Source organism: Pundamilia nyererei, unplaced genomic scaffold, assembly GCF_000239375.1.
Source record: "Pundamilia nyererei isolate P.nyererei 1_Seehausen unplaced genomic scaffold, PunNye1.0 scaffold00194, whole genome shotgun sequence".
Classification (NCBI taxonomy): Eukaryota; Metazoa; Chordata; class Actinopteri; order Cichliformes; family Cichlidae; genus Pundamilia; species Pundamilia nyererei.
In genome coordinates this window covers 684,678-704,046 of record NW_005187595.1, presented here as the reverse complement: position 1 = coordinate 704,046, position 19,369 = coordinate 684,678, and the positions used below count along the sequence as shown (strand labels likewise).

General features: G+C 41.1%; 1 protein-coding gene across 3 annotated transcripts in view; it reads right to left on the bottom strand.

The window, feature by feature from the left end:
• The window catches only part of ncam2 (neural cell adhesion molecule 2), a 424,645-nt gene that overhangs the window by 58,988 nt on the left and 346,288 nt on the right, over positions 1–19,369 (bottom strand). For all 3 annotated transcript variants that reach the window (XM_005747333.1, XM_005747331.1, XM_005747332.1), the window contains exons 8-11: positions 18,314–18,459; positions 4,859–5,009; positions 3,013–3,200; positions 2,074–2,170 (exon numbers count right to left, since the gene is read on the bottom strand). In XM_005747333.1, the coding sequence (XP_005747390.1) occupies positions 2,074–2,170; positions 3,013–3,200; positions 4,859–5,009; positions 18,314–18,459 (582 nt within the window). The remainder of the gene's footprint in view (positions 1–2,073; positions 2,171–3,012; positions 3,201–4,858; positions 5,010–18,313; positions 18,460–19,369) is intronic.

Below are 19,369 nucleotides of genomic sequence, written 5' to 3'. Positions count from 1 at the left end.
TCCCATTGTTGGTGGGATATTTCAGTCTAGAACAAAGAGCCAGAAAGACTGACTGTTTGACTGACTCAGATTTCCACTCCCATCAGCTGATAAGAAGCAAGCACCAGCTGATGGCACCGCTGATACCCTTATACACATCCTACTACCCAAGCTACTGAATTTGCTCCTAGCTTTTCAAGCAGCTTTGCAACCCACCTCCACAAAAGCTCATTGTTTTCATGCTGTGTGTGAATGATCAGCCATTCATGTCATTCATACCAGCTCTGACCTGTGCTGCAATGTAGTGGGGGAGGGAATTCTTGTGTTGGAGGGTGCACACTGCCAAACAGCAGATACTGCAGAAGGATAAAAAATAAAAAAAGTCTTCCAGCGTGAGTAATTTGACTAATGTAACAAAACAAATGGGAGGACCTCAGAGTACAGAGGCAATTGTCTTAATATTTATGGACCTAACTCTGACATTTACACAGCAATAACCAACTACACTGAATGTATTTTTGATCAAAGATAAATGGCACAGTGCCACCGTAATAAAACTAAAGACAGACATTGTAAAAGATTATTTTTCTATATTTGGTAAGCTTTCAAGGGTTATTTAGGAGAGATGTAATAATTCAGCTTATACAACGCCTGAGAGGAGGCTGTGTACTTTAATTTTAGGTGAAAAGATAGGACATTAAAAACATAACATTTCTATTCATGCAGATTAAAAGTGCAGGGGCTGTGTTAGTCTTTTCTTTTAGCTGGAACAGACAGGAACAGAATCTATTCTGCGCAGGATGAGGATAGATATATTAAGAAATGGCCACAATGTCAGGTTTCTGTAAGTAATTTCTATTGTACATCATTTCTTTGCTAGTTTTCCCTCCTTTGTGTCACCCATGTTTAGTGTGCAACACCTTAGCCTTCCTTGATTCCTAGTTTGTTTAATTGCTTGAGTTCTGCTTTTTTTTTTTTTAAATCCAGTACCATATTTTTTTATCTGTTTATATAGACACTGTGTTTTGCCTGCGTGCCGCTCCACCTGTCTCCCTGTGCATGACCACTACCTCATTGTGGGTTAAATATTTGGATTATTGGACTATAAATCCGTTCTCCTGCTGTTGCCTCCAAGATTGTTCTAGAACTGGGTGGCAATAAGCAGTGTCCATCTTTGTTCTCCTTGATATTAAGCTCACTGCAATAAATGCTTCTGCGTAAGACCTCTGAATATATTTCCTGCACAAATAAACCTTGACTCTAAAAACTTCCTGACATCACTGCCATATTAAACCTAGCCGACTCTAGACTCTAGCAATTTAATAGACAGCAACTTATTTTATTTTCAGGTAAGTTGCCACATCACTTGACTGCATCACTTGTCCTTGGATATGTTTTTGATGTGACTCAAGGTGTTTTGGTTGTATTAGTGATTCTCACTTAAAACATCAAGGCAAAATTCAGAACAGTTTGACTCACTACAAACACACTTCCACCCTCAGATTCTTCTATCAGTTTATGATCAAGCTTTGAAGACAGTGTATTCTACATAAGGTACGTCTCAAATATCCGTTAAGAACACAAACATGTTCACAGTGTGTTTTCTTGCGTGTGCCTGAGTGTGTGTTGTGCTGAATTGTAAGAGTCACAAACTCTTCTAAAACCTACTGTTTCCTGCAAGACGACATTTTTGGTCAGCTTTTTGCTCACTACTTTTTTCTTCCTTAGCTAGAGCAATTCAATCTGCACTAAAGATAATTAGACTGCACTATTGTGTATTAGCCCTCGCTACCGTAAATTAGGGAGTACTTCAGTTAAATTGCGAGGGGTATGGTAAATCAGCCAGCACTATTTGAGATTAGGCGAGGCTGAATAGGGGTTGGGAGTTGTAGTGGAATTTATCTTCCTGAGAATTGCAAATAAGGCTATTACCATTAGTAGAGAGGTAGAGGGTTACAAAGTAGTTGAATGGCTGGAGTTACTGGGAGAGCGGTTATTGAAAAGGTGCAGGGTCCCTGAGACGTCCACATGTTCTGGTCTTGAAATTGAGTTGCTAGCCTCATTAGCGCATTAGTGGCAGTTCTGCAGACTCACCTGCCTGGGCCAAAATGAACTCCTGGTATCGAACTCCAATGTTGTTTCTGGCCGTGCAGTTGTAGCGGCCAAAGTCTCTGTCGGACATAGGAGTCACCTGGACGCAGATAAACAATACAGTCGATCACAATTCATATTAAAACTAAAGATTTCACTTGGACTTTTCTGCTTTTGCTCCAACTGTGCTCGATATATAACTGTGCTTTATATACTAAACATGCACTGAATAATATGTGTTTTTGGTGTTCATAGGACTGATTTGAAACAGAATTATACTGATATGCTTTGGCATGACCTTAAAAACACCTTCCAGTGGGGCTGATTTGAGACGATTCTGCAAAAACGAGAGGATCAAAATCTTCCACAGCCTTATGAAAGACTTGAATGCTTGATTGCTGACAAGATAACCAGTTATTAGGTTTGGGGGGTGATTACTTTTTCACACAGGTCCATGTAGATTTGGATAACAACTTTTTCTGTAATAAATGAAATCATCATTTAAAACTGAGTATGGGTGTCTAGTTTTCATGACTTCTTCAGTTAAAAGCATCCTTTATGACAAACTATTCACAATGACCACCACTGGGCTTTCGCTTACTTCCATTAAACTGGGATGCCAATAGAAACATCAAAATCTGAATTTTGTCAAATTTTTGAAAACTATATCAGTGTGAGTAAGTCTTCATAAAGAGCCATCAGAATTTATTTTCTTTTTAAACTCATTAAACTACAGGTCTGTCTTTCACTGTTGTTTTTATTGTTTATTTAATTGTTTTTTTCCCTCAAAGAAGAAAATTCAATTCATTACAAAAAACTCCATTTCTTTTGCACCTCTGTTTGATAAACCACACTGACAGAGTCATTATTAAACTTTCAAACACATTTTTTGTCTCGTGACCCTAAACCTAACCTGGCTGCCACCGGAGGACTTGAACTCACCTCCAGCACAGACTTGCCCTCGGCGCTGTGCACCCTCATGTTGGCGGTTCCCTCTGTGGAGATAGTGAAGCGCTCTCGCCTCCACAGCATGGTGGCAGGTGGGTTGGACATCACGTCGCAGCTGATGTTCACCGGATTTCCCTCCCATGAATAATAAACGGTGTGGTTGGTCAGGAACTTTGGTATATCTAAACAAAACAGAGTAACGTCACTTCTTGCACCCACCTCGTTTACATGGAAAAGGAGCTTTTTAAAAAAAAACTAAAACAAGACCTGAATTGCTAAAAGAGTAATTGCTGGTGTGTCTGGAATTTGTGGCAGCCAATTAAACACTCAAATCAAAGGTGGAGCTGTGCTGGATGATCAAAGATGTAAAAAAATAAATAAATAAATAACTTGCTGAGGCTTCACCTTAAAGAGAAGACAGGGGGGAAAGCATTTAATTGCTGCTTCCTCAACTCCTTCGGCAGTGTAAAAAAAGAAAAACTTAATTGAAGCTACCTCACGCTATGGGTGGGGGTCTCCATTGCGATCGTGCCCCCCAAGAATAGGAATAAAGCATGCAAACAGAAGCTCATTGGCGCCGGCAAATAGAAAGGGCAGTAATGGACGACTGCGGCGGCGAGCTGTTGTGCGGATTTCTTTCGGCCCGGTCGGCCCCGCTCAGTCGGAGAGGCATTATGGTTGTTTTATGCTCGCTTGCAGGATTCCATTAAAGAGATTGATGCCTGGCTCTCTGTCACAGCCGAGGACGTGTTATCCCCCTGCAGCCTGCAGTGACTTAGTAAATGAGTTCATTAGTTCGGTGGCAACGGCTGGCTCAGCCCCTCCACACTCAGACTCACAGCCTGTGTCTCTGTGCAGAGACACAGGCTGTGAGAGCGCAGGCGTGAGTTGTCAGCTGTGGCTCCAGCAAAACAAGTTTGCAGTGTAATGACAGCAACTTTGCTTCACGGTTAGAGAGTGGGTGCATGAATTTGGGATTGTTTTTTTGCTACAAGTTTTTCCTAAAATGTCAACTTTTCAGGAACCGTGCAAAACAAAATTTTGAGGGGAATCCATGAACTCAAAAAGTCACCTCAGTATGAAAAGGAGAAAATTGGTTTGCATGTGACAACGCAGATATGGTCTTCATTTTTTCCTCGCTGTCTCTTTGGATATATTTGTTTGCCTGGCCTAGCTCTTTGTTGTTCCTCTGAGCTTCAAGGTGGAATCAATTGCTACCCAAAGAAAAAGGAAAAAAAAAAAACTCCACTGAGCCTCGCTACTAATGAACCTAATCATTCTGAGGCCAAAATGGAGATCTTTGCTTCAGAGCTCATTAAGCAGGGGAGAGCCCGCCCCAAACAACCCCAAACAACCAGCACTGAGGAATGGATGCACGCGTTGGGAAGTAGCAGAGCTGTCAGCAGGAGAAAAAAAGAAAGGCGATGCATGATATCCTCTCACTAATTAACCCTTCTGGAGGCAGTGTGCGTGGTGGGTGACTTGTTTATAATGATATAATGCATTTCAGAGAGGGAAAAAAAGATGAAATAGCCAGACTACAAAAAGAATTATTAGAACTGAGCGTGAGTGAACTTTTGAACTCTGCTTAAATGTGTTTATGTGTCCCATTTCCACAGCAAGGACCGCAAAGAGCCGATAGAAAGGCAGAAAGGAGAAGCTTGTAAGAGGCTGTAACAGGTGACCAGGGCTCTGCAAAAACAACACTCCTCTGCATTTTACCCACAGGCAATGTTAGGCAACTTGTTGTTTGAATATCTCCAGTTCTTGGAAGCCTGCTGTGGACTGCATGTGCACTCTAACAAAAAGTGCGTGCATGGCGTTTAATGGGCGCGCTTACATTCAATGTCCAGGAACATGCTCTTCTGATGACCTCCGATCCTGCTGAGCGCCTCGCAGTCAAATCGACCCAAGTCGGAGAGCCTCACGCCGCTGATGGTCAGCACTGACTTGCCGTGACGCCCACGAACTTCAAACCTCCCATCCTGGCTCTGAGGACACAAACACAACAATAATTTTAAACTCAAATCCAAATGTAACAGACAGCTTAAATGGCAGAAGTTTCAAGTAGTAAAGCCAGCATATGTACTAGTAATCCCAATAAGCCTATAGCTTAAGCTTCAGACTGTTCTAAATGCTTCATTTCAGACAGTTTTCTTTCTACTCTTGGATCTGTATAATGTCATAAAGCAGGATATCTTTTTACGTGGTCATTTCAGACACACACGTCTGGCTGAGATCACAGAAATCATAACCACATGCTGATCAAACCTTCTGTTTGGGAGTGACGACGTGTCAAAAGAGAGTTCAGTTCAAGCAAAACAGAGAATGGAAATAAAACCAAACGCCCCAAAGGAAAAATACAGCAGGTCGTCTTTTCACTCTCTGACTTTTTCCCAAACAAGACACGGATTGCCTACTTGGTCTCTTCTTACTGACAACAATAAAACCTGTACTGGAGACACACACTGTGTCTCAAGTTATTGGACGTTAACTGGAAAACTGCCACCGCTTCAATATACTACCCACTATACTACAAGTTAATCCTTGTCTTAAATATGTACAAGGTCCTCAATATGCTATACTCATAGTCAAGAAATATTGAATTTTATTCAACATAGTAAAATTTGAAAAAAAAAAGTAAAAAAGTCAAATAAACAGTAGAAACACCTTTCAACTGTTATGAGTATCGAGACTGCATAGTTTGTCCACCAGAGGGCACTCTGGACAACTTTTCTGATGGAAACGTGTTTGAAAGGCTGTAAACCAGGGGTATCCAACTCCAGTCTTCGAGAGCTGCTGTCCTGCAGCTTTTGGATGCCTTCCTACTGCAACACAGCTGAATCAAATGATTGGATTACCTCTTCAAGTTTGCCATCAAGTTTGGCAAAGGCCTGATAACAAGCCATTCAATTGATTCAGGTGTGTCGGAACAAGAATGTGTCTAGACTTGGGTGAACAAATAATAGCAAACAAGTACACAAATTAAATACGCATAGCAAATGTTAGGGAAATGTTATTTATGTTTCATGTATCTGGAAGAAGAAAATATCCTTGAGTATCACAATATTGGAATTTTAAATCAGCAAATATAAGTATCGGTATTGAAAAACTTAGTCAGAATTTACTCAACTGTCTACCACAATAGCATAATTTAAAGTTAAATGTACTTCATTTTATGATAAAGTTTATAATAAATAAACTCAGAAAAAATATAAATATAAAATATAATTACAAATGGTCAATTAAGACTATTTGCACACATCTCTTACATGATCGAGAGAACACATTTTTCTGTTTTGACCTATACATCACACGGTTACATGAAAGCTGTTTATATCAACATCTGAACAACATCAAGTCCACCTCCAAAGCTGCATGGCGACCTGTTGCTCGCTACACCAAATCACACACCAATAGGAACCAAACATGGATATGAAACCAATATGAAATATTAACCACCTCACTACTATACACTGTTGGGATCATTAAAGATGAATAATGATATGAGTCTATGAGTCTATAAGACTGGCTCTTTTCTGTATTTAGAAAAATACAGCATAGATTCAGAATTTAAACAAGAATGCATAAACTATATATCACAATATGTGGTAAACAAGTATACCTTAATATTAATTAGTTAAAATAAAAATGAAAACTTACATCAATTATAGTCATCGGCACTAATTTAGTGGTTTGAATTAGTTTGAGGCAGCACATAAAAAATAAACAGAAGTGAGCATATGAAAAAATATAAATGCAAACAAGAATTCAAGCCTAATAAAATCAACTTTTTAAAAATCCCATAAGTATTTATTTGCTGACCAGACTTAAAAGAAAACAGTATTATGCCGTTAAAATACAGAAGATGCTTCAGAATATCAGTTAGTTTTAACAAACAGCCTTGATAAAGAAAATATTCGCAAAGAGGCAAAATATGTGCCGCTTTCTGAGGGATTTGTTGGTTGCAAAAAGAACCCAGATCTCTTTGTTTCACTCTGATGATCTTAGAGAAGATTTTAACAATGCTGTTCAGACTGTTGCGAGGCTGTGAACCCAGCTGATAAAAGAAAAACTCAAAAGAGTCAACGCTGCAGTGTCATCAGAAAATGTAATCAAGACTCTGTTCTCCTGAGTGCTTCTGCATCCTTCAGTGTATGTAATAAAAAAGTAAGCAGTACTAGATGTATCCTTGCATACGCAGAGAGCCTGTGGACAATCCTACGGGGTCAGAGAGACGGTCATTTGCTTCCTGCTGTAATGGTTTTAGATGTTGTTCTTTAATGTTTTATTGTTTTTATTGGCTCGCTCTAATCTGGCCAGGGGGAAAAAGTTGAAAATGAGCCATTCTGCCAGCACTTGTAGCTTTACAGTAACGCTGAATAATGTGCATTTTTAAAATACAATTTAAAACATATACAGTCTTTCCTAGCGAGTTGAAACTCAGGTGATGGAATAAAGCCAGAAATGAAGGTCAGCTTCTAGCTGTGAGCTCTGTTTGAAACTTCCAGACAGAACGGGGATGCTAAATCTGGAGAAGATAATAGGTCCAACCGTGAATATGATACTATTTTTCATTCATGGTTATGTAAAACTGGAGAAATGACAAAGCAGAATCCAGGAAGGCTTCGGGTCTGTCGCCAACTAATTTAGAGAAAGTTGTTGGTCCAACTTTGTTCTTGCCACCGAGTGGCGACCCCTTGATCCATTTTGACACCTCCCTTTGCAGGCAATCGTCACTTGTCACAAAGAGTCAGGGTTAATGCAATAAACTGTCGATTTATTACAAGGTCATTACATCTGTATGAAGACAGATGGTATCAATTTGAAGCAACGGGTCAATTACGGCAGACGAGGCTATCATTCCAGTAATCGACATTCCCCTGTAATGAGAAAAAACACCTCAGGAGCATCCCCACTGCAGACATGATACGGCCATAAGCCTTCAGACTGTTGCCATCAGATAACCTCCGTGACCCCAGAGAAACTACTTTTCAGTGATGCTGCCTATGGATGCAGAGTTGACACAATAGAGACCCGCAGCAGAGGATTTGAAGGTCACAGACAATAGGCAGAAGAACCGTTTCAAACATTGTTACCTTCCATCTCCGTTTCGGCTGATTTTGAAGATAATTTATCTCCTGTTGACACAGAGAAAGACTCTATATCTTTGTGTTATGTGAAATGATATATCATCGCAACGTTAACACTTGCACAGGAAACACAAGTTTGATTCATTATTGCTACTTCATGTCATGAAGTTTGCTGACATTTATTTGCACATAAGGTATCGCCATGAATAGGAAACACAGCTTTAGTTGAGCTCTTATTATTCATAGAGGCTTGGTGTGCTGGAGGGTATTTTTAATGCAAGTACCCGCCACACCACATATGACACATTATGATAGCGATCTCTCCCAGCCTCTTGAAGCCTCCGTGCACAAAAAAGACACAGCAGCAGCAGATTATGATTGAGCTATCACTGCTAAGTAACACTGAAATGGCACACTGAAATAGACTCACATAATCACCAGTGCTATGGGTTGTGTAGCTGCTTGTAGCAAGACAACAAAGGGATCATGATCAGGGACATGTCTGAGGGGTGAAAGACTGGTCAACAAATGCACTGACACATTTAAGGAAGCTTGGGATTGAGATGAATGTTAACCAACCCAAAGTCATGATACCACTCCAAACTTTCATGCATCATTGCCAACTAATTAGTCAATTAATAGTAAAAACTAGAAGAGATGGTTTTTGGCTCCAGGCTTGATTTAAAACGGGGTTCCAGTTAGTAATGAAGATGTGTTACTAATAAAGGAATTATTAGAATTTGTGAAAAAAAAGAGCGGGAAATCTGAGGCTGAAAGTCAAATTGAGTTTCTATTAAATCTGTTTAGTAGATGTTTATGCCACAGGGCTTTGCAGGCTTTTGTAGCGATAACTGGAGGATAAAAAAATAATAATCCTGTGGCAATACAGAACTATGACGTTCTGTGTTTTGACAGTTTGTGTTTTCAGTTAGTTATCTTCAGGTACTTAGCCACAGCTCAGTTGACACAAATTAAGGCTATATATGCAACACATTTTGATATTGACCGACGTAATCTTACTTACTTGCAGCAGCACAACAGAGCGATGACATAGAGGATTGTGATCAGGGACACATTTAAGGGGAAGTTTTAAAATGTCTGGCTAAAAAAATAGAACACTATTAGCTTAACTACAGCAGTTTAGTTTTCTGATTATTCCGTTTATACATTTAAGTCCACAAGATTTTGTACAATTACACTTTTACAAACAAGAGTTTTACAAACAAGCTTACGATGTTCCCCCTCTGGACACACAGCGAGGATGTCAGGATCAGTGTTGGGTAAGTTACTTTAAATTAGTAACTTAGTTACATTACTAGTTACTTCTATCAAAAGTAACTCAGTTACTTCAAGTTACTCGTTACTTTCAGAGTAACTAGTTACTAGGGAAAGTAACTTTGGTTTTACTCAGAATTCTCTTGTTAATGTGTTGCTTCCATAACTGGATACCCAGCCAGACTGCCAGTCTTCTAGCTTGCTTACTTGCCACAAGTGCACTGTGCCACCTACCAATAGAAAGGAAAAAATAATGTGCACATTTCCACGAGAGAAATCCCACACCTGATTCTATCCTAGCCTGCTTTTTACATCCAACACAAAAACTGCAGTCGTGGTGCTTTCGATTGTACTCAGAACTCGGAAATTCTGCCGTCTGAATAGGAAGATGTAGGTAACACCAGACTGCAGATGAGCTGCATACAGAGCTCGACTGGGACAAAAAAAATCGTCCCGGGCATTTTGACTAGAGACCGGCCCACCATTATAGGAAAAATCATAAAGCCTTTGAATGAAAATAAACACTGTTGTGACAGTGATGTACACTGTTCTGATGGTATATATGTATCAATCTATCCATTGTTTGTTGCAAGACTCAGATAATTAATTTTTTTTAAAGTGAGACATTTTAAATGAGAATAAGAAAGTATTTCCTTGTGTCCCCCTTTCCCTTTTAATTCCCTACATGGACCCCTGGCAACACTGCTAGACCTGCCCCTGCACAGTTACCAGCTGTCAGCTACTTAGGAAGCACGCAGTACGAAAAAGTCAGCATAACGAAAATAAACTCCACCTAAACTTGGTTCATATCTGACCCAGATGGACTGCAGGTTATAACTTCTTACCTGAAGTTCAGTTCACCTGACACTCTCGGAGCAGCGGCCGCTTCGGGTCTCTCCTCCTGCCTCCCTTTTCCTTCATCCACCTGCTGGCCTCCACCACTTGCTAATGTTATTGAATCTGTGGAAGCTCCGCGATAGCCACCACACGAAGTAACGATTAACGCGTTCCCGGTTTTGGCACAATAACTAGTTACCGTGCTCGTTACCACAATAATAACAACGTAGTTACTGTAACGCGTTACTTAATAACGCGTTAGTCCCAACACTGGTCAGGAGTCACTGCAGCCACTGCTGTTTTTATTCCACCTACTGGCAACCATGTGAACCTCACCAGTCTTATTTTTCTAACAGTACATGTCTTCAGCATTACCAGTGAATAACTGTGGAACAACCTTTGACGATTACTAATACTTTAATACTTTGAACTCCTTTGTAGACAATGACTGCCTAAAATCTATAACTCATGGACATCCCAATGCGATGGTGTACAAAACTGACAAATAGACAAAACTTTTTAAAAAAGTGTTATTATCAAAAAACACAGGGATCTGAATGCATATCACACATATATGTAAAAAGCACACTTCAAGTTCATATGTAATGCTAAAGTAATTTCTAGGAGAAGGTGAGCCGTAGCCCCAGGCTATATCTACAGTAAATGACAGCTGAGCGTAGTCAGAATTTTTCTAATAGGACACAATAATATTTGACAACTTCTGTGATGAGGTGGCCCGCCATTTCTACTTACAGCACTTTTTCAAATGAGAAAAAAATATACTTTTTCGCCCTGCACACATAGCCCTAAATTGCATTACTGTTTCATCATGTGATTTTTTTTGGCAAAATTATTTGTACAGCCCCCTGGATGGTCACATAAGAAACAATAAGCCTAAACATAATACTTCCACATATAGCTTTAGTTTAACATAGCACACAAACCCAAGGCTCATGGGTGAGTTTGAGTTTGAGCCTTTCATCCACCAAAACCTCTTCTTCATGTGGACTTTGTTGATCTATGTGACTTACAGGTCTAGCTGCGCTTTAGTACTCCGCCTCACCACCCGTATATTACATTTGTAGCCATAGAAACTAGAAAAAGGGAGGTTTAGTTTAAATATGTTCCTTTTTTTGAGGCCATCACCCTTCTTCTGTTTTATGTCTGCATTGCTAAAATCTTGCATTTTTCTATATTCCAATGTACTTGCATGTTTGCATACTGAGTGTGTATTTGTGTGTACCTTCTGCACACCTTCATAGATTTCCCCAGTAAATCAATGCACATCCTGCCCCTTCTACTGCCCTCCTGTCACAACCCCCCCCCCATCTCCCCACCTCAGGTAATACTCATTATGTGTCTAAGCCCCATAAGCCTCGGCCCTGAAGCCCCCTCTTCTGAATCACACACTCTTTATGTTGTCGCTCGCAGACTGCTTGGGCATTATCCTGTTTAGAATGGCTTATCTTTGCTCTTATCATCGCAATACTATCAACCAATGAGGTGAAGCGGCGTTTAAAGGCTTGGATCTGGTCTCTTTGTGCTGCCACTGCAGACTTTGCTTGTTTGCCTCGCCAGCTGAGGTCAATGGGATTGAGAGTGTGTGTGTTGAATAGGAATGCTGAGGGGGAAGGAGAGGAAATCTTCGAGGAGAGAGCTTCTGAGTCAGGAAATTACTTGCTAACACCGCCGCCTCCCCGCAATCCATCCACCCGCCCCCCCATCTCTGCCAACTGACAGGGTCTGTGTCTAGAGACGAACTCAGCCCCCAAAGCACAGCCTGTTTGATATGCAGCTCAGTCGGACGGCGAGGCGAGCGGCCAGAAGCAAACACAGCAGCGACATGCACGCCCATGAACTGCACATACGTGTTGCTGCAACAGCACACTCACTGCAGGTACTCTGCGCACACGAGCAGCAAACAACATAAAGACATATATTATAAGTAAAAAGAAAGAAGGGAGTTTAAAAGGATGGGGGAGATGACTAACGAACAAACGGGTAGGCATGAGCAGGCATAAAAGGGGCAGACACATATGAAATCCTGTCTATAACTGATCCATAATTTCACAATAAAAACCAGGCATGTCATGTGCCACATCAAACACATGAAGTTATATCTGAAATGCAATCTCTCAAATGGAATTCTGGAGCGTGTTCCAGTGTTATTTCAGTCCAATTGTTGGAGAGTTTTCAGATATTAAAAATGTCAGCTGTAAATGTCAGCGAGGCTGGAAACACAGCTAGTCTAATTCTGGCAAGTGCAGCTAATTCTAACAGTTGGGTGCTGGGGCTGAACACGGGGGTCTTCATATTTGCACAACTATAATGATTACTGCATCACCTCAACCTCAAGACAACAACAAAATGACATTTAATAATGGCTTCTTGGTTGAAGGAAATGGAGGCCAACGAGGGGTTTCACATGGGATGCGACAGGAAATGATTTGCTATTATCTATTTTTGGGTGTTGCAGTGACTGAGGGCCTGTACTGTCAGGCAAGAGACTTCAGGCTTAACCCTGATGTCTTGCTGGCCAACAGTGGTTCATTTCTTTCTGAGTACAGTGCCTCTGTAACTTGAGAGACTGGAGAAGTTATCTTTGAGATAACATGTTAACTGACTGATCAATTGTCTTTGAAAATAGCTTCAAAATTCCTTGAAGAGAGTAAGAGGCTTTTTAGTTTTTAGAGACCAAAACCTTTTGGCTTTCTTTGACAAGCGTCAGTGAGGGAAAATGTCTCAGAAAGGGTGGAACGTTTGTGCTTGATGCCACCAATTTCAGAGCAACTCCATTGTTATTTAGGGCCTATTACAGCAATACGGATTTGAGACACAGACTCATTGGCACTAAGGCCTTCTGCCTGTTGACCCTGCAAGATTTGAAAGAAGGGCTGCTGAAGGAATTCTACCGTATTGCTAAAAAGTCTTGAGTCACCCTTTATTTCTTCATATTTTGCTTGGAAAAATCGGAAAGAGGTGCATGGATTTATTGAAACATTGGGAAAAATATATGGAAATACAGTGTATGAGGCAAAAACAGAGTTTGTACAAGTCTACAATCTTAAAAGTCAATATTTGGTGTGACTGGCTTTATTCTTTAACACAGCCTAGACTCTTTAAAGTTGAAATGTATTCATCACACATTGCTTTGAAACTGACACACGCTTACAGATGTTCCAGAAATCAGTTGCTAAGGTAACCTACCAATATAATTACTACAAGGTCATATGTTAATCAACAGTACTCATTATTTCATTATTTCAGTAGTTGCTTCAGCCTCTCACTCGGGAGTTGAGAAAATTTATGTCAAGTGCAACCTACTTTCTACAGTATCGGGTCACCATATTGCTTCCAGTGTGTACGCAGCTTTAGAAAAGCTTTCTTGTCATTTCTTCAGGAAAGTAGTCTTCAGGAATAGTTCTCCAGGCTTCTTGAAGGACATTCAAAGCTCTTCTTTGGATGTTTGATGAAAGATGAAAGAAAAAACACTCAAAAAACCCACCAAAAAACAAGAATGTATGGCTCCTTCGAAGCAAAATATAATGAAATGGGCGGTCGTTCAAGACTTTAGCGCAGAACTATACTTTTATCGGGGCGATCGTGGCTCAAGAGTTGGGAGTTCGCCTTGTAATCGGAAGGTTGCCGGTTCGAGCCCCGGCTCGGACAGTCTCGGTCGTTGTGTCCTTGGGCAAGACACTTCATCCGCTGCCTACTGGTGGTGGTCAGAGGGCCCGGTGGCGCCAGTGTCCGGCAGCCTCGCCTCTGTCAGTGCGCCCCAGGGTGGCTGTGGCTACAATGTAGCTGCCGTCACCAGTGTGTGAATGGGTGGATGACTGGATATGTAAAGCGCTTTGGGGTCCTTAGGGACTAAGTAAAGCGCTATATAAATACAGGCCATTTATACTTTTTTTTATTTTCTTCAAAGATTGCTGAAAGAATAAGGCTATATCTGTCGTATACATCCATAAAGTTAATAAAGTGTGCCCAGAGATGACTACTGTCGGGACAATCACATTGAACTAAAAATAACATTGAACTGAAGTGAGTATAAACAATGAGCATAGTTTGAAGAGTGAAGTCGCTCAGGAAGTGCTTTAAACCTGCATTCTTTCTAAAGACAAGCCAGAGGTGACTCTTCTGGTTCCAGGAAAGGCATGCAACGGTACAAAAACTGCTACTTTCCTCTCTTGTTTTATGCCCTCCATAAAAAATTTCTTCAAGGCTTTATGTTATCAGTCAATAGTTTCAAGTAATTTTTAACCAAGCAATATGTTTACTTTGTAAATGACAATTGCATGTAAAAATACTTTTGAAAAACTAGTTGTTACTGTATGAGTGCCATGCATTCTCTTGCAAAAGAGCAAGATAGCAAAAAAAGAGTCCACCCATCCATTTTCTTCCACTTATCCAATTTGGGGTTACAGTAGGGCTGGAACTACTCCCAGGTGTCACAGGTTAAGAGCAGTGGATACCCTAGATAGGTCACCAATTTGTTGCAGGGCTAACACAAAGAAACAGACAAGCATTCACAAACCTACGCCCGATTTAGAGTATCTTTGGACTCAGACACGGGCCCCACACAGAAAGGCCCCGGCCAGCTGGTGGATTCAAACTCAGGAATGGCTTGTTCTGGGGCAGTGGTGCTAACCACCACACCACTAGGCGAGGTCAAAGTGGCATTTATTACCTGCTAACACACATGGATTTGGAATACATACAGCTCTAATTGCAGTGTGGTGTACTAACTGCCCCCTCAATGATTGGGGGTAGTGAGTTACTTTGGTAAGCCTGTCAAACTAGACAGCTTTTCTTTTTCTTCAGCAACTGTGTTACTTTCAGTCTTTGTTACACGTGCCTCATTATGTGGTTTGCACTTCTTGTGAGAGAACTGCAGCTTTATACCTGTCTGCTTTCTTTTTTAAAATTTCAAAAACCTGGGTTTACTCGCCAGGTTATTAATCACAATGGTGTGACCGCTTCACTGCAGTCTTTCGGCACAGAGAAGTCAGGAAACAATTGGTTGGAGTCTTCTTATTTCAAGGTTTAGCTGTGAAATCAACAGTTGAATCACAAAAAAAAAAAAAAAAAAATGACAAAGGATGAACTGAAGCTCTGCCATCACGTAATGTCGCATACTGCTGTTTCTGATGTCATTTAAAAAAAAACAAAAAAAAACAAAAAAAAAAAAACAGTTGAATCACAGCAAATATGTCAATCTTTTCAGAAGTCATCTACACAAAAGCACGGAGTTAATGACACTTGCTCTCTAGCCTTGGATATTCTGAATGACTACAACAGCAGACAGTAACTTTGATCAGAAGCAAAACAATACCCGAGGTGTCACAGAATGCTCTGCCTCGATTCATAATTAAATTCCAGGAACTGCATCCCATTATGCACTCATACCCTGGGTCAGGGTGTTAGCCTGACAAAGAATGAAAAGGACGGAAGCAACACTATGTAGTACGTAACATTACATGTAGGACTTTCCGAAGCTTAACAACTCTAAACGGGAGACACGTGTGTGGCGGCTGGATATGCAGATTGGAGAGCAAATTGAGAGAGGAACATCCTGCTTTAAACCTAAATGACTGCTGCCATCCATCACGCCTCGCACTGCACGACTCATGTTTGTCTTTGCGTATGTTTAGGTGTGTTGGTTTGCACTGCGCATTTCCATAATTGCATTTGCTGTGGGAAGAGAAGCACTTACTCTCATTTTCGGCTGTGATTTATCAACCCGAGCGATTCGAGCCAATGCACACACTCATTTATCTCTGCGATGACCTTTTTCCCCAGCAAAAGGAACGGCTGCCATCTTTGTTTTTTTGTTTTTTTTTTCTTCCTCTTTTTTAAGCTGCTTCTTACCCCTTGCCATGGAAGCGAGTATGGTTTTGACATTGATGGCATGCCATTCAGGAATAATTAGTATTTCAAGAAAAGGCTTCTTTCAGTTTGTCACTTGTGTGGCTGTTATTATGGAGAAAGTGAATAATGGATGCTGGGAGAAACAAGTAAAAATAGAAGCTTTGTGTCGCTTCGGTTAAACTGGATTGAATATAATGTCAGCGAGTCTGAGGGAGGTACTGAAGACAGAAAGAAAGTACAAACTAAAAGATTTGACCTGAAAACTTCAAGGTCCTGGCTTCCAAAATAACCAAAATAAAAGTGTTTACTGATTTCCCTTGAGATAATAATGTGAGTACAAGGTGAATGTGCATTTGTTGTTTGAGGGTCGCTCTCTTTGAGGCTTCACAGAGCGTGAAAATAAAATCTTGTCAAAAGGAAAAGATCCGGATCAATCACTCTGTAATGTACAGCAGTGGCACCAATGAATGGCTGTAATTGCAACATTTCATATAAGGCAGATGGGAATGCTTTAATTTTAACGGTGCAACATATACGAGTAATTAGCCGTTACTGTCTGCTGTTGCTTTTTTGTAGTCCGCGGCAATAAGAACCAAGACTTGGTTTTTGTTTATATATATAAAAAATAAAGTGACATTTTAATGGTCACCATGACAACAAAAGCTGGTATTTTCTCTGTAGCTCCAGTTAAGCGACTCCATGACCTCGTGGGGTTTGACGGAGAATTTTAGGACACCTTTCCTTCATTAAAAAAAAAACAAAACTCATTAGTGAAACTCCTTAGAGTTGACATTTGGCAAATCCGTGGCTCTCACTAGAGAGAAATTGTAGTCATTTCATAGCCAAAGATGCATTTCAAACCACAAGAACACACAGCCACGAATAAAGATTTGTGGATTCAAATGACACGTTTGTTTCTTCTCCTCATCTTCTTCTTCGGTCGTGGGTGAACTCAGTGAAGTGTGGTGCTGCGTTTTGCTGCACAGTGACTGCAGTGTTTTGATTCACACCACTGACTGACTTTCTCCCATAGCAACAGTGCCCGAGGCTCACTGGTAGAGCCATCTGCCGCGCCACAATGAGAGACAAAATGTGACTTCTTCGAAACAAAGCTTTAATGAAATTGAATGAAGCGATGCTTCCATAAAACCAGCAGCGCCTCCGTCTTCACCCCTCTGTGCATTACCAGTACGTGCACTGTTTTATTTGGCCCAGGACACACAATCTGTGGTTGACTCTCTAATGATTGGATTCTTTTAAGTCAGTTTTTGTACCTGTGATTATAATCAAAATACAATTTAAGTAGCTCCCATCCATATACATATGAATACTGTCAAATCTGTGTCTCATCTGTAATGTAGAGTGATCAGTTGTGACAATAAACTCAGGCATGTGACATAAGAATCGAATAAGATCAGTTGTGGAAATTGCCTTAACACATATCACCCACCTAAAAATTGTAGCAGAACAAGTAACAATAGCAGTGACACTCCCCGATGACTGTGGTCTCTCAGAAGACTATCCAGGTAGATCCTGAGCTGAAAACCTAAGGGTGTTTTTCCCTCTTCATTCCAGCAACACAACAAACACAGTAAACTAGACAAAAGACTCACACGGATGAACTTTCCACAGGATTCACCTTTACAGAAACACATAGGCCAGGGATGTCAAACTCATCCACTTTAACTGATAAAACTGCCCAGACATTTCTGTCATTTAATGGTTTATCTATTACTGAACTATTTTCGTGTGGTATGAATGGCAGTGTCTGTATCAATAGGCAAAGCTGTAAAACTTATGAAAATACAGTTAGGAGTTTAAAATCTGTGCACTTCTTCACATTTTCCAAAGCCTTCCAGTCGGCCAGATCGGAGTCTTTGCCGGCCTTATTCTGGGCCCTGGGCCTTATGTTTGACACCCCTGACATAGGCCTTACCTAAACACCCACAAAAGCAAGAAGTGCCAGACACACCCAGACGTCACATGAGCCTGTTAAGCAGCACTAAGGGGACTTGCACAGTATTAGGCAGGTGTTTTAATGTTTTGGCATATGGCTGTAAATGCATTTGGTATGCAACCCCAGTAAATTTCCCATAAATCCTTCCTGCCTAAGTCATATCCTTTGAGCACGACACTCATGCCGTAATTCCAGCCTATGCTGTACGATGATGAACACAAACACACACGCACAGCCAGATGGGCTTTCTGGCAGCTTCTACCTTGTCTCCGTCCACGAAGGTCTGACCGTCGCTGGCTCTTCTCCAGGAAATGTCAGGCAGAGGCTCGCCCTCAGCCACGCAGGAGATCATGGCAGCGCTGCCCTCTACGGCTGTCACGTTTTTCAGCTGGGTGATATGGGGCTGGACTGGAGATCACAGAGGACAAGCGGGGGAGAGAAGGTAAATAAGAGAAAAAAAAGTGAGTAGAGGAGAACAGATTTGAAGGCCAGAAGAAAAGGTGTGAGTAAGGAAGGAGAAGTGAATAAAAGGATGAGCAGGAGAGAAACTGTCAAAGATCTAACTCATAAAGTGAGTTAGAAGATGAAGGCTATACCATGGGGTTTAAACACCGAGCTGATGCATGACTTTGGTACTGACAGTGTAGGCCAAGATAATTTATACAGTGCAGTCATACTCTACAGGTTTGATATAGTGAGAAAGCATGGCCTCTGGCCTATTTTGCACACACTCATTGGACTAGATGAGAAAACTGACTTTGCTAAAGTTTGAAAGAACAAATCAACTGATCCACGTTTTTTATTTTAAATGAATACAGATTTCTGTCTGGAAGGATGCCTCTCCAGCACTGTGTGATTTGCTTTTGGCACAGAGTGAGCACCGCGATAAGTGCTGAAAAGCGTGCCGTTGGGGGCTGGTCCCTGCTCGCCTCCCCCTGATAAGATGCTCTAAGCAAGCCCTGAAACCTGATGCATGTCAAGGGCATAGAGCATGTCACATGAATCATGGATTACTTCTTTTTTCCCCCCACACACACTGCACTTACGTTGTTAACAGGGTGCTTGCAAAGTAGCATGGCATAAAATCCGAAAGGCAAAGGGAAGTGAACAGGAAATAGTGACTACTGTACTGAAGGCTTTTAACACCGCCCGGGGGGAAGTGTTTGGCAATTTCACATGGCTTCAACCTCGAGGTGAAGGAGCCATCTTGAGGGATTTTGGGAGCTTGTCAAAACATGGGGGTCACAAAAACATACACACAGGCAACCAGGCAAATATTCCTCTGCCTACAAGGACTTTTAGTAAGTGACCAAACTGC